This window comes from Melampsora larici-populina (assembly GCF_000204055.1).
Source record: "Melampsora larici-populina 98AG31 unplaced genomic scaffold MELLAscaffold_1, whole genome shotgun sequence".
Lineage (NCBI taxonomy): Eukaryota > Fungi > Basidiomycota > Pucciniomycetes > Pucciniales > Melampsoraceae > Melampsora > Melampsora laricis-populina.
This window is the reverse complement of record NW_006768765.1, coordinates 1132456-1146507: the sequence shown is the minus strand read 5'-3', so window position 1 is coordinate 1146507 and position 14052 is coordinate 1132456. Positions and strand designations below refer to the sequence as shown.

The 14052-nt window shown below is 42.0% G+C and overlaps 1 protein-coding gene across 1 annotated transcript; it reads left to right on the top strand.

Annotated features, from left to right (window-relative positions):
• Nucleotides 1–11425: 11425 nt before the first annotated feature.
• On the top strand, nt 11426–13975 carry MELLADRAFT_86835 (uncharacterized protein; the record flags this gene model as incomplete). Its single annotated transcript, XM_007404029.1, has 5 exons — nt 11426–11806; nt 11908–12002; nt 12085–13639; nt 13708–13753; nt 13833–13975. 5 exons carry the CDS (start codon nt 11426–11428, stop codon nt 13973–13975), a joined length of 2220 nt encoding a protein of 739 aa, XP_007404091.1.
• Between the last annotated feature and the right edge of the window lie 77 nt (nt 13976–14052).

The window sequence follows — 14052 nt, the reverse complement described above, 5'->3', positions numbered from 1 at the left end:
CAAACGGTCTTCTTCAACAAAGAAGACGGGATGCCTGTTCGAAGTTTCTCTCAACTTCAGTCGTCGCTCGGACTCTTGGGTCGTGACTCATGATCGCAAGAAGGTAGCAAAAAAACATCACAACCACCCACCATTTGAACAACCGCACAACCTTTCCCTTCACTGACGTTTCTCTCCTCAGACGCGTGAAAGAATATCATTTCTGTCATCTGCCGGATGTCGAGCTAACCAAATTCGACAACTAATTGACGTCGAACCCGGTTCACAGCCATTGGTACGAGACATTCACAATGTCAGGGCGACCTTTCGTGACACTTGGTTGAATGGCCGCTCGCCCATTCAAGGGCTATTTGACCTCATCACCGAAAGCCAGTGGGCTCACCGCACTCTCACCTCAGCTGACGGTACCCTTCAGAATCTGTTCTTTGCCAGTCCCAACGCCATCCGTTTAGCTCGACGGTTTTCCACTGTACTCAGCCTCGATTGTACCTACAAAACGAATCGATTCAACCTTCCGTTATTACATATAGTGGGTACCACCAATACTAACTAATCTTTCACGGTGGCCATGTGCTTCCTCAATAGCGAAGTCACTTCCCAGTATGAATGGGCGTTGACTCAACTGAAGGAGGTCATATATGAAGACGAGGACAAGACTTCAACAAACACTTTACCTCAAACCTTTGCTACCAACGCTGAACCCGCTCTTTTCAACACCATTGAAACAGTCTTTCCCGAGGCCACACACATACTTTGTGTGTGGCACATCAACATCAACATAGCTAAGAATTGCAAGTCTAAATTTACAGAAAACGAATGGACCGAATTCATGAAGCTTTGGAACACCTTTGTCGCATCCACAACCACAGCTGAATATGACACCAATCTGGAAGCTGTTACAACATCTGCCAGAGCTCATAATGTCTTAGATTACCTACAAAGTACATGGCTTCATAGAACAAACAAATTTGTCACTCTTTTCACTTCAGCAACACCTCACTTTGGAAATTCTTCAACCTCTCGTGTCGAAGGCAGCCATTACCAAGCAAAGCGGTTCCTTGAAGGTCGAAACAATGATTTTCTTTTGTGTTTTAATTCATTCAAACGTTATGAAGACCATCAGATGAATGAAATTACAATCTTGTTAGGTATCGAGAAGACCAAGACTGTTCAGGGCATGCCGGTGTTTTTCAAGGAACTCCACGGTCCGATTTCTCATTTCGCAATCAAGAAGCTGAAGTCTCAATACGACCTTTTGCCTGACTCTCTTCAACGTCCTTGTACTCACACATTTCGAGGGTCATGGGGCCTTCCATGTTCTCACGAAATTGCAGAGGCCCGCGATACTACCGATTATCTTTTGCCAGACGCCATTCATCTTCAGTGGCACCTCGTGATGGAAGTTGCTCCAGTAACCCACGATGCCCTGGTTGAAGCTGCTCGTCTCAAGTTTGCTCAGCTGTTGGAGCTGCCCGAACACGGCCTCCGGAAGCTTTTTGGCGAAGTAGGCCTCCTGGAAACCAACCGCTATTCCTTGGTCCCTATCACAAAGGCCAAAGTTGAGACCAATAACAAAGGCAGACCCCGTGCGAGCACTTCAAAGAACCCGGCCGTATCTCAAGAAGGTTTGCAAGGGTGATGGAAATCCAAGATGGAAATTGCTGACGACCTCAAAAAGAAAAGAGTGAACAAGTGCAGTGGTTGTAGGTCTCCCTCTCACCGAATAACCACATGTCCTCACCGTGGAACCCAATCGAGTACGACTCACACAATCTTAACTCAGACCAAGCGCGGTAAAAACAAAAAAGATTCATGTTCTGACAGCTCTGACTCAGATTTACCATTGCTTGACGATCTCACTTTGCAAATCTCAAGACCAGCAATTGCTTCATCCAGCTCAAAACCTGTCACCATGGAAATCGAATCAGAAATTGAACATGAAGATTTAGTTGACGTCGATGATTCTATGGATGATTCAAGTGATGATATGCATGAAGCTGATGATGAAGACCTTTGCCCATTCTGCGATGATCCGATGCCTTTGCACCCTTCAACTAAGCTGGCCAATCTTAAGAAGACACTTTTGGCCATGCCTAACATCCGCAAAGGTGTTGGACGTGCAGGCGCTATGACATTACCTGTGAGTCCTCAAGACGTTTTGTTCTCTTTATTTGTGTCTAACTTGCACATTATCCTCTTTAGTTTGCCCAAACAGGCGATTTCTGTCAATTACATCACGCCGAACGTGAAATCATTCCTCTTGGTATTGCCAAGGGATGGCCGACTGTCATCAATTTTGATGTTTTAGATGTGTATGTACCTCATACCGAGTTCGAGCTCTTCCATTTAACAAACAAGTAGTAATTTGATGTTGGCATTGTTTCCACAGCCGTATCAACAAGTATGCTCCAATCTTGAGCAATATTATCCACAGAGTCGTGCCATCTACTTACCTTGAGGTGGCCGTGAAGAAGAACAAAGGTGGGAGAAGCCGTTCTCACAGCATGGCTGTGCAGCTACTTGAATTTGATGTCGAGCAACCTGGATAGTGAGTTGCTTTTATTCTCCAGCTCACCATCATCTTGATAACTGATGCGAATTCCTCCCAGTTATGGATATCAAGGCTATGAAATTTTCATTAGAACCCTTGAGTCGATATTTATCAACAATCCAACCTCCCAACATCACCTTGGTTCGGAACAATCAGCACCTCTCACTCCTGACTACTTCCTTCGCCAGGTCCTTATCCCAGAGCTTGCTCTCTGTTTAATAGCGGAAGATATCAACTTGGAGAGGAGTGATCCTCACGTCAAGCTTACTTTAGAATCCAGCAGGGAATTCGGTGCGGCAGTGTTTCCAATTCAAGATTGCGTGAACAAAGTCAAAGGCAGTCCTCAAAAGCCAAAGATCGAACCTCCAGTGTCGACATCTCAAAATTCATCTTGTGTCTTACAAAACAATGTGCTGGTTAAGCCTTTTGAACAAAACGTATTAAAGCAACTGCCATGTATAATTGTTCCTTACATCAAGTCGGTCTTTAATCCACCTGCCAAAGGCAATTGTGGATACTACGCCATTGCGAAAGCACTTAAATGTTACAACAAGTACTCTTACATTTTAGTTCAAAGCCACTTACGCGATGAGCTGGTCAATCATTGAGAAACTCACGAGCAACTAATATCAACAATCTTTGGGATGAAGCCCTGTGGAATGAAAACTCGCCGTACTGCACCTTATGCAACCGAAATAGTCGATGATTTGCTGAAACGTCTTGGGCCACAGGGTTACAAATGTACTGATAAATATTGGATGTGTATGCCTTACTTAGGCTACGTAATTGCCAGCGTATATGAATGCCCAGTCATTCTACTCAATCCTGTGGAATCCAACTGTTACACGTTTTTTCCGTTTCGCACTCCACCTAACAAGGAGGAACCAATCATTCTAGGCTTTGTCAACGGTGATCATTTTGTTACTTTGGGTTGTGGGTCAAATATGTTTCCATTCCCTGAGATATACGGCTTATACGACCACTCCCTCTCACCTACCATCACTACCACCGAAATTCCCGCTTGGATGAGCAGGTACAAAGTGCAATTGGATTTATGGGCTAGTCGAGATGTGCTTGATGTAGATGTTTAGATGGAAATGGTTTCCTTTTTGCTTGTTTCTTTTTACTTTTTGTTGTTATTTCTCATTTCTGTTTTCGCTCGTTTCTTTTTTTCTTTTTGTTGTTATCTCTCATCTCACGCTCGTTAGTAGTCTTGTTGTTGTTATTTCTTGTGTCTATATCATGTATGCCACACAGTTCTCGCTTGTTGTACTAAGCTATATGATCTTTGCTTTCTGCTTGCTCCTATGCCTATGCTATATGCCAATTCAACCTATGTTTATGCCATGCCACCTTTGCACAAGTGAGCAGTTTGGAATTGATTGCATGAGTTAGACTGAGACTTCGAAAAGAAAATAAATCACTTTTTTTACAAAAAAAGACAAGAGAGGTGTCGCCCCTGCTGGCGCCCCTTTTTCGAGAGATGGGGCGATTATTCGCGTGGAGCCCCTGCTCGGGCCGGATAGAGGGCTCCGGGTACTAAATTGAGGGCGGAAAATAGTGGGATCCTTATTTTGTGAATGAAAAATGGAAACTTTAAACCTGGTTTTGATTCCTTAAAGGAGTTATTTATTCTCATGTACCAAAAAAGAAGTTTTCTTTCTTTTCAACAAGACATCCGTGTGACAACCACAAAAGTGTAGTCATTAGCTCTTTTCCATTTTGGAAACTATGTAAGCTGTACAGTGCAATCATTTAAAATTCTACCAATGTTAATAGGAAAAGATACAAAAACAAATCATTTTTGAAAGATGGGACAGGGAAGTTGGAGTGTTAGAACTGGAGAGGATGATTATAGATTGCAACATGAGGAACTATTACAACATAAACACTGCAAACATTATTCAACTTCCCAAGTGGGCAGGAAAAAGTGACCGGGAGTATGATTTGTCATAGAATGATCTATCACTCCACACCTGAGCCATAACACCCACACTACATATGTGTAGCAGGCTCAGTGAATATGATGTACATACAGTTCTGCTCAGTTATCTGCTCATCAGGATAAGTTATTCATATGTAATTGTGGGACACAAAGTTAAAGCTGGGATCTTTTTCCCAGTTTCCCAGTTTTTGTTTTTGGCTGTGTTTGGAACTTTCCCATGTTCTCCCAGTTTCCCAGTTTGTGTTTTTGGCTGTATTTTGAAAACTGGGAAACTGGAAAAAAACTCCCAGTTTTAACTTTGTATCCCATAAATACATGCTGTAACTTTTGGGGGCTACTAAAAACTGCCTGCAAATAAAACTTAAGACCGCCCGCTTTTAGAATCCGGTATGTAGTTACTAAAGATGTCTTACTGAACTGTGGTTCAGTCTTGAGGAACTAATTTTTCGAGTGTCCCAAATGTGATTGAAATTAAATCAAGTGGAAACCGGGCGGTCTTGAAAATGATTGACAACAGTCAAAAACCCACTGTGCAAAACCCCTCCAAAACCTCCTGCTCTTGCTACCCACATCTAAGCAGGATAGTTGGTGTGTTTCTTACTTCTTTTCTAACCAAGTTCTGTACCACAACTATAAAGCTCCGGCTGGTGGGGCTAGTGTTAAGAGAAGTGGTCATGAGTACACGCGAAAAAGGTTTTCACACCCTCCTTGCCTAGATTCAAACTTGATGAAGCTAGAACTGCCCCTCTTCTGCAAATCTCTCCAACTCTTCCTACCCAAGTGGGAATGTGATTTATTCTTTGAAGACCTTAATCTGCTTGTATCTGATCCAAGAGCTGTATAAACTCACAAAGACACTCAGTCAATCTACATGGATGATTATTTTGATTGATTATCACTTGTTTCTTTTTCCTATCTCGCTTTGGAACACACTGATTTCTCGCCACCCCTTCTCCTTTTCATTGCATACACGTCTTGCTCGTAGTTGTTGAAGCAGGAATACAATGAGACGCTCCTTGCATTGGTTTGAAAGGGTTTTGACACTATTCAACTTACAGGTTGGACAAATTCGCGATAAACCCCTAGGATCCACAAAACCAGGATGAATCCAAGTCGTGTTTGAATGTAGCCTCAACCTTTGAGACTATACCCAGACAAAGCAATTAAGTCATCAAACTCAAGTAAAACCTTCAAATGCTCACAAGAGCTCAGAGACTTGAGTCCTTTCTGCCTTCTAGCCTTGTTGCTGGTACAAGACAGAGAATAGTCAAGCCTGAGGGGATTGCTAAGAGGCGCAGGTCCTATTCAGTGATGTGATTGTCTTTCAAGCCAAGCTGAACAATCCAGTCAAGATAAACAATCAATACAAGGGATGAGATGTGGGTAGCAAGAGCGGGAGGTTTTGGAGGGGTTTTGCACAGTGGGTTTCTGACTGTTGTCGATCATTTTCAAGACCGCCCGGTTTCCGTTTGATTTGATTTCAATCAAATTTGGGACACTCGACAATTTAGTTCCTCAAGACTGAACCACAGCTACCGGATTCTAAAAGCGGGTGGTCTCAGGTTTTATTTGCGGGCTCTTTTTAGTAGCCCCCTAAATTTTTTGAGATTGAAAAAATCATTCAAAAGATTGACTACATACACTGACTCAGTATTTTGGGGTGTAATCTCATCAACTCAACTGCATGTAACACCCTTTCTGTTACTAAGAAATAGCTTCAACAATATTGCCTGAGCCGCTGCAAAATTATATGTAGTGAATTTTTGGCACAATTTTTTCAAAGTCAAAAAAGTTACATGTGGTATAACATGCGATTTATTTATTCTGATGGGCAAAAAACTGAGCAGACCTGTATGTACATGATAGACAACTATTTACTTAGCTTGCTGCACATATGTAGTGTGGGTGAAATGGCTCAGGTGTGAAGTATTAGATTCTTTTATGACAAACTATACTATTGATCATTTTCCTCTTCCAATTTGGGGAAGTTGAATGATGTTTACAGTGTAAAGCGCAGACATTGGTAAGCTCTACTCCTCCAATGTATCAGCATACATTTTATAGGCTCATAACATGGAGAACTGAATTGTTATCAATTTGGTTGATTGATGGATTTTGCTCAATTGATCAATTTCAAACAATCATTTGATTTTGATTGATTGTTCAACTTCAACTTCAACTTCAACTCTGATTTGTTGTGACTGTTTTTCTTGAAGCAATTGAACAAAAGAAAGGTGGGATGAATTGATAGCAAAATTTATTTTCAAATTAGGAACCAAGTAACCATGGGTGAGAGGAGTAAGAGAAAGACTGACACAAGCAGTCGGATAGATAGCTCCTCCAAGAAATTGGTGTGAAGACTGTGTTGATTCCTTGAAGTGTTTTATGGTGATGGCAGTGTAAGTTTGACATCTGATGAATAGTATGACAATAGCCTGACACCTGTAGGGCTAAGAGGAATTTGTGGCAAGATAAAAGTGAGGTGATAGGGATGGGGCAATTGTGGGGCTCTCAAAGCAATCAAGGAAGGTCCAAAAGCTGTGACATCCAAAAACAATCTTGGAGGTGTCTCAGAAGCTTCTGGTTATCACTTTTCAACTCTTCTGGGACATGTTTCTGAAGTTTTGAATGTGAGAAAATGACAATGGTGACCTTTGAGATAGGCAAAGACAAGAAATTCAGTTGTGTGTTGACAGACAGCACTGATAAAATAAGAAGACAATGGAGCTCTAAGCTCACTGACCTATGGAAGTAGGGGAAATAAAAGAGAAAAACAAGAGTGAACATAACAAGTGAAAAGATATCAGGTTTAGTACGTACAAAGACAAACAAGAAAAAATCAAAATACTATACCTTTTGTCTACAACGCTGAGACAGCTACACTACAACACGCTAACATACATTTTGTGTGTAGCATAGCTGTATGCAGTTAACAAGAATCTGACCTTTATGATAGTGTAGCTTGTCAAGTTACACTACACTACAAGCTACTGTAGCTGATTTCTGTGCCTTTACACTATGCTACAGGGCCAAAATTTGGTTAGCTGGAGATTTCCTGGGACTCTGTGTAGACACCATGTTGGTATTCTTGTAGCACGTCGACGTGCACACACGGAGAGTTTTGAAAAAAAACAGAAAGCTGTTTGGTAGGCTTTAGACTGAGATTGGTGCCGAGCACCCTTTGTGAATGACAATTTGACAAAAGAATTTGTGGGATCCTTTGTCAGCAGTTGGGGTCAACTGAGTGCCAACATCCCAGTTGACAAAGGGAAGACATGCCTATTGTGGAGACCTCTTTAATGGGTCTTTCAAGTATGTATTGAAAGTATTTGGTGTGTGCATGTCGATGTGCTACACGGATACGGACACGGTGAGAGTAGCTGGGCCACATCCATGCTGATTCCCATTAGCTGTAGCTTAGTGGCATGTCTTTAGCTACACTATCTTATGTTATCAGCTACAAGCAGATTAGCTGTCTCAGCCTTGCTATAGACATATTGTTCCCAAATGAAAGATATGAGGAACAAGAAATCTAAAGGGGACAAATACACCACTACATATATATAGAACAAAAACTGCAAGCACAAAGTTTATACCCCTGAATTTGATAATCCAGTAAATTTTTACCACCCCCTTGCATCTTCAAAAAACACAAACACTAGTCACCCATCAACCATTGTCTTCAACATTCTGAAGTATCTTCAGATGAGATCTACACCACACAGCCCACAATTTTTTTCAGGACTGAGGTTTGTCTTGACCAACAAACAATGATCTCCAACATTGGATACCCCTAATCTGGTTGCTTTGATAAAAAACTCATCAAAAAAAATGTCTTCTGAGCATCTCACTCTAAAATCTCTCTGTTTCTGCTTAAAAAATCAAGAATTTTTCATTTGCCTCCCACCTACCCATATTTTCCGAGGTAGAGGTTGAAAATTTTTATATTCTTTCACTATGGACTTTCAATTTTGTAAAAATGTGGCAACATTTTGTTGGATCTTTTCTAGAAAATAGTTCCACCCACAAAACTTTTGAGTTGTTTTGCTTGTTGCTTATTGGTTCTTTGGCTGGTTTGTTGCGTTTTTTCCTTTTCTCTTTCTAGTCATATTTAGTTCTATCTTTTGCTATCTTTGCTCTCTCAAGCACACCAATGTTACTCATAGTATTCATGCATAAACCCATATGCTAAATCAACCCAAATCACAAACCCATTCCCTCACAAAAAGCACATTTTGACAATTTGTATGAAACTCTTCCCTGAAAAAAGATACAAATCCAGTCAAACACTTGAAGGAAACTATATATGAAGAAAGTTAAGAAACATTGTTTGGGTGAGTTCTTCTGTTGGCCTTGATTACCAAAAACCTTGAAAGCTTTCAAGCATTCTTCTAGTTAATTGTCTCTATTAATCTAAACATCACTCAGAATCCCAATCCAAAGGGGCCATATCAATTTATCTGTACCAGAAAAGCCAGTATTAACGGTGGATATAGCTTATCTGGGCTCACATTCAATGAAAAGTTTGAAACTTGTCCCTTCATAAGAAGAGCTATACAGCACATATACATGCCAGCTGTTCTTATGAATTGGTTACTTCAAAATGTGCTTTAATTTGAAAAAATCAGCATGGTCAAGAATATTTTGTCAACTCCAGGCCCAGAAACACTGTCTCAAACCTTTATATAAGGTGGTATTTTTTTCTTTTTATATCCATTGCTTGTGTTGATGGAAATGCAAAGAAATTCTGGAATAGTAATGCAAGGCCTCTTTAGGATAAAGTAGAGTTGGAAATGACTCATTTCCATCTGTTTGTGAGCCATACAGAGCCATGAACCTTGGCCATAGAACCTAGAGTCAAATTTGACATTCATTCTAGATTTTCTTGGAATGGGGTGTGTGATGAACTGTCTCCATTAATGTAATTATTTGTGAAGATAGCAAATCCTCACAGTACATTCATAATTTCACCAAGTTTCTAAAGTTCTATATATGAAAGTGGCATAATATATTTATTTGTGAAGATAGCAAATGCTCTCAGTATGAACATTCAGCAGTTCAGCAAAGTCTTATATAAGGGAGTGGAAAGACTTCGTGGGAATGGATCAAGGTGTGCACAAAGCACAGGAGATTGTGTGGATATTGTGCAGCACTCTCACTGATTACAGCAACCGGTACTACAGAGGACACAAATGGAGGTTCAAGGTAGGCATCACAACACTCAAGCCAAATCACTTTGTGTTCAGATACCACCTAAGCTTAACTGATCCCCTTTTCCAATACGGCCACATCAGCTCTCAAAGAGGGGCTTATGACCAAAACCCCGGGTTTGGCCTGAGCACAGCAAGATTCTCAAGCACATTTGCTTGAAACCCCAATATGAGGGCTCAAAACATCATGAAACCTCACAAAAAACTGAGAAGAGCTTCCTCATGGTCTTCTGTGTCTCATTGTACCACTTTTAGCATGTCAATTCTTGTGGATTGCAAGGAAATTGGACTGCAAGATCAAGTCATTTTGAACGGGTCAAGCGTGCGTGTAGGCCTTTTATAAGTGAATACGAGCCAGAGTTACAAGAACTTAACAACTTGACTGTACGTCAATTTGCTTAAGTAAGGTGGTGCTGATAGTGGCACGAGCGTGTGTACCAGGCTTACAAGCTGTTCTGCTCAGGTTTTTGTGCGGTTACACAATGTCTAGAGCCCTCACAATGGGATCTCACCCAAATTACTTGAAAATCTTGCTGTGCTCAGGCCAAACCTGAGGTTTTAGTCATTCAAGAGCGGACGTGACCGCGTCGGAAGAGGGGCTTGCTTAAGCTTAGATATCAGCAAGGGAATTTAAAATGTAACCAGAACAAAGGAAATGATCGATTTTCTCAATCCAATCAGTCTTCAATGAGTCAAAATTCAACCTGAGCTGTTTGGAAAAATCTCAATCTGTTTGTATCATGTCTTGGCATTTCTTGGCAGCTTAAACTCGTGGAGTGAATCAAGCGCCCAATGGACTTGCGCGGCACACGTACGGTAAAAAATCTCCGACTGATAAGCGCCGAGAAGCATTCGATCGGTGGAGAATACATAGACAAAAAATGATAAGGTCAAGGCTGGGCTCGTAAAGTTTTCTCAAGATAGAAGTGTTTGAAAATTGCCAAGGATTATCAAATCCATTGACGATCATGGACCAAGCTATAGCTCAGCTAAAGCGACGAGCACAATGCAGCCTCTTATCGTCGAACCCCTCGAACGTGTTGTGTGAGGGGGGGCCGAGGAGTCGTTGAATGCGGGAATCTTCCGCTCCGTTTGGTTTTGTATCATATGACGATACATTTGAAAAGGACAAAGCTGGACAAAGCTGGACAAAGCTAGACAAAGCTATGGTTGAAGCCAGACAGTTTGAGTTCCATGGATCTTGATTCTTAACTTTGAGGCGTGGCTAATCAAAAGTTTATAAGAGTCAGAAATTAATTCTGAAGATATTCCATGGAAGCTCTTCATGATGTGTACATACCATAAATGAAGCTTCTTATGATTGAGTTTTTATTTCAAGAAAGGTGAATCGATTGGATTGAAAGTTTGATTCGAACATTTTGGTTTGATTACCAGATGACCCAATCTTTTCCATCCACTTAAGTCGTTCTCGGGATCTGTTCCATTACTTTTTGGTTTTTCTCTTCTCGCTTGAAAAGTATTTACCTGACAAGGATATATGTAGACCTTTCCTTCGAATAGAACTCGTTATATTCAATCTGTAGATCTCGTCGAAATTGTGTCCTTTGATGCTCGCTTATCACACCTTACCACTCCACATCCCGCTTATAAATCATTCTTACTTTTGACATATCCAACCCAATTGACCTTTTAACTTCCGTCTTTGGCGATTGTTTATTCACGACTCACTGTATTTTTTGGTACAAATTTAGTATCAGGATGTTAACCTATTCTGACCTCGACGCGCTCAGCTTGAAGCGCACGGCCAAGGTCCGATCCAATTACAGCAGGTATTACTGTTGGCTTGTCTCACTCGGCCTTACTGCTCGCCGTTTACTACCACCTCTCAACAAACATTATTCAGTGTCGACGGCTTCTTCCATTAGTGGGAGCTGTGCCAGCAGTCATGATTCGAGTTCTAAATCATCAAGAGAAGTAATGTCAACAAACAGCATCAGTACCTCATCCCTACGGTTGAATTTACCGTCGACCAGTAGTCATAGTCCAGTATCAGACTTCGACGAAGCACTATGTTTATCAGCAGATGAAGATGAAGAAGCACACAAGGCTCGAGTTGAGAATTTGTTATGGGAAGCCCAAGTGAGTACATATTATTAAACGCCACTCGTCGATCATCCCTACTATTATTAGATGAAACGTCATGAACGTAAAGCTGATGTTGGTGGATATGGACTTTGTAGATGAGTTTTGTGAACCACAAACTTCAGTTGGCCGTCGATCGTTTCACCGTTGCAGCGAAACTGGGCTCCAGTGCAGCTTGCTTGAACCTAGCCAGGTGAGTACTTTAGCCGTCTGGGTGCACGAATAGCTTGAAGAAGTGGCATAGTATCTCGAAGACTAACTCGATGGAATCCTAGTATTTATCTTGCCGAACTCGTTTCTCAAGCTGCACCGGCAAGTCCTAAAAGCCCAACGTTAAGCTCTCCTACCAATTCCTTCTTCAATCCAATCTCCAATAATGGAGTTCAAGAAACCATCCTAGCAGATCAACTTCAACGTATCGATACTGGTGCTCGTTGGCTCATCACTGGCTTACAATATCAACTTGAGCCTGTACCGAGTAGACGAAGGAGCTATTATTCTGAACGTCTACACTTGTCTCCATCTCAACCTCCACCAAACTCTTGTAGTTCATCCAATTCTGCTACAATAAAGTTGGATCTTAATTTATCATTGGATCTTGTTTCACTTCTTGTCTCTCTCTATTGTCATGGCAAACTTAAACCACCCCTCGAAGCTGTTTCAGGCTCTAGGGTCGGTCAATCTACTCTTTGGGAAGATGGTGCCGCCATCGCTCTTCGTCTACTCAATCATTCAAGTTTTTATCCAACTTTCATCGGTACTGAACAATCATCAACTTCTCCACCTACTTCCCCCTCTTCCGCCTCTCGCTCGGCCTCGCCTAATCGCCCTCGAAGCCAGACCCTTCCTTCTATCTCACAACCACAGCCTCGATCGCTTAGCCAAGACACAAAACTTACCCGAACAATCGTTATCTTGCTCTCATATTTATTAGCTCTCGCTCGTTGGCCATTTGAAAATCCCCATCCAAGTCTCTCGCCAATTCTAATCGATTCAACTTCAAATTTTTCTCATTGGGGTCAAGCTCAAGCTCGTCAATTGTGGTTTGTGATCATCAGGGTTTCGGAATTGCCGGGTGGAGTCGGTACCAAGGCTGCTGACGCATTCGTCCAAAAAGCGTATGAACGCTTAAACGCTCTTGAACGCCCTCGAGCACCGCCAGAAACTGTTCTACCCACCCGTCCGTCTTACCGACACAGCCGCAATCATTCTATGTTACCAGTGATGCCAACGAGTGTACCACCCGCTGTTGACAGTGATTGGGCAAAACCAATGGTTTCAAAACCTACCAATTTTCGTCGATCGTCTACTTCACCTGCACTTTGTCTTCCTCGGCTCACCACTGGCTTAGCTCGACCAAGTAGCGTGATTAGTCTTCCTGCCCAACCGCTAGCCTCGACCACCAAGGTCACAGCACCTTCTTTTTTCCTTGGTCGTCGGCATGGACAAAGTCGTAGCTCTATCACCACCCCAGCGGTCCCAGCTATCACAATTGACTTTTATTGCGCTTCGAGTACTTCCGAACAACCCGAAGCACCTTTGAATTCAATTGCCTCCTCATCAGGTGGTTTGTCAATTGAAGAAAGGCTTCAGAATGTCCTTGTAGCAGATGAACAATCTCGTTTGTCAGGATACTTTGATTGGGGTATAGATGAAGATTTGGAAGAAGAAGAGGAAGATGAGGATTGGGAGTATGATGAAGAGACGAACCCAAAAGCGAAATATAAGAATGTGAAGGGTCGAGATGATGACGAGGAGAGCTCGTCGTTAGCGGTGGGGATGGATCCAGTCTTACAGGCTCTTGAGGCAGATAGTCGGTTGAATGTGGAGGTAAGTGCTTTTTGGAATGGATCGTGAGCTCAAGTTGAGAGAGCTGATACCTTTCATCAATCTTACAGGCCATGTGTGCAGTATGTGGGGTGATGGGGACCAACTGTCCAACTTGTCAGTCTTTTCCCTACTCCTTCATCATGTCCTTCATTTGTATTTGACGAGCTTACATGAGAGGACTGCACACCCTTAGGTCCTAAATGTGGCCTCGTGTTCTGTAGTCGCGCTTGTCGCACAATGGCCTCTACAACTGGACCACACGCCACATGCGGGCAAAGTCGCAGAAACGCTTCGGTTTCTGATTTATCATCGATCTCATCGATTGGAAGAGAGTGATGTGTAATAACGGTGTAACAATAACATTTCGAAGTCTCAATATATATTTTTTCCAAGGGCACTGAGACGCCTCTCAA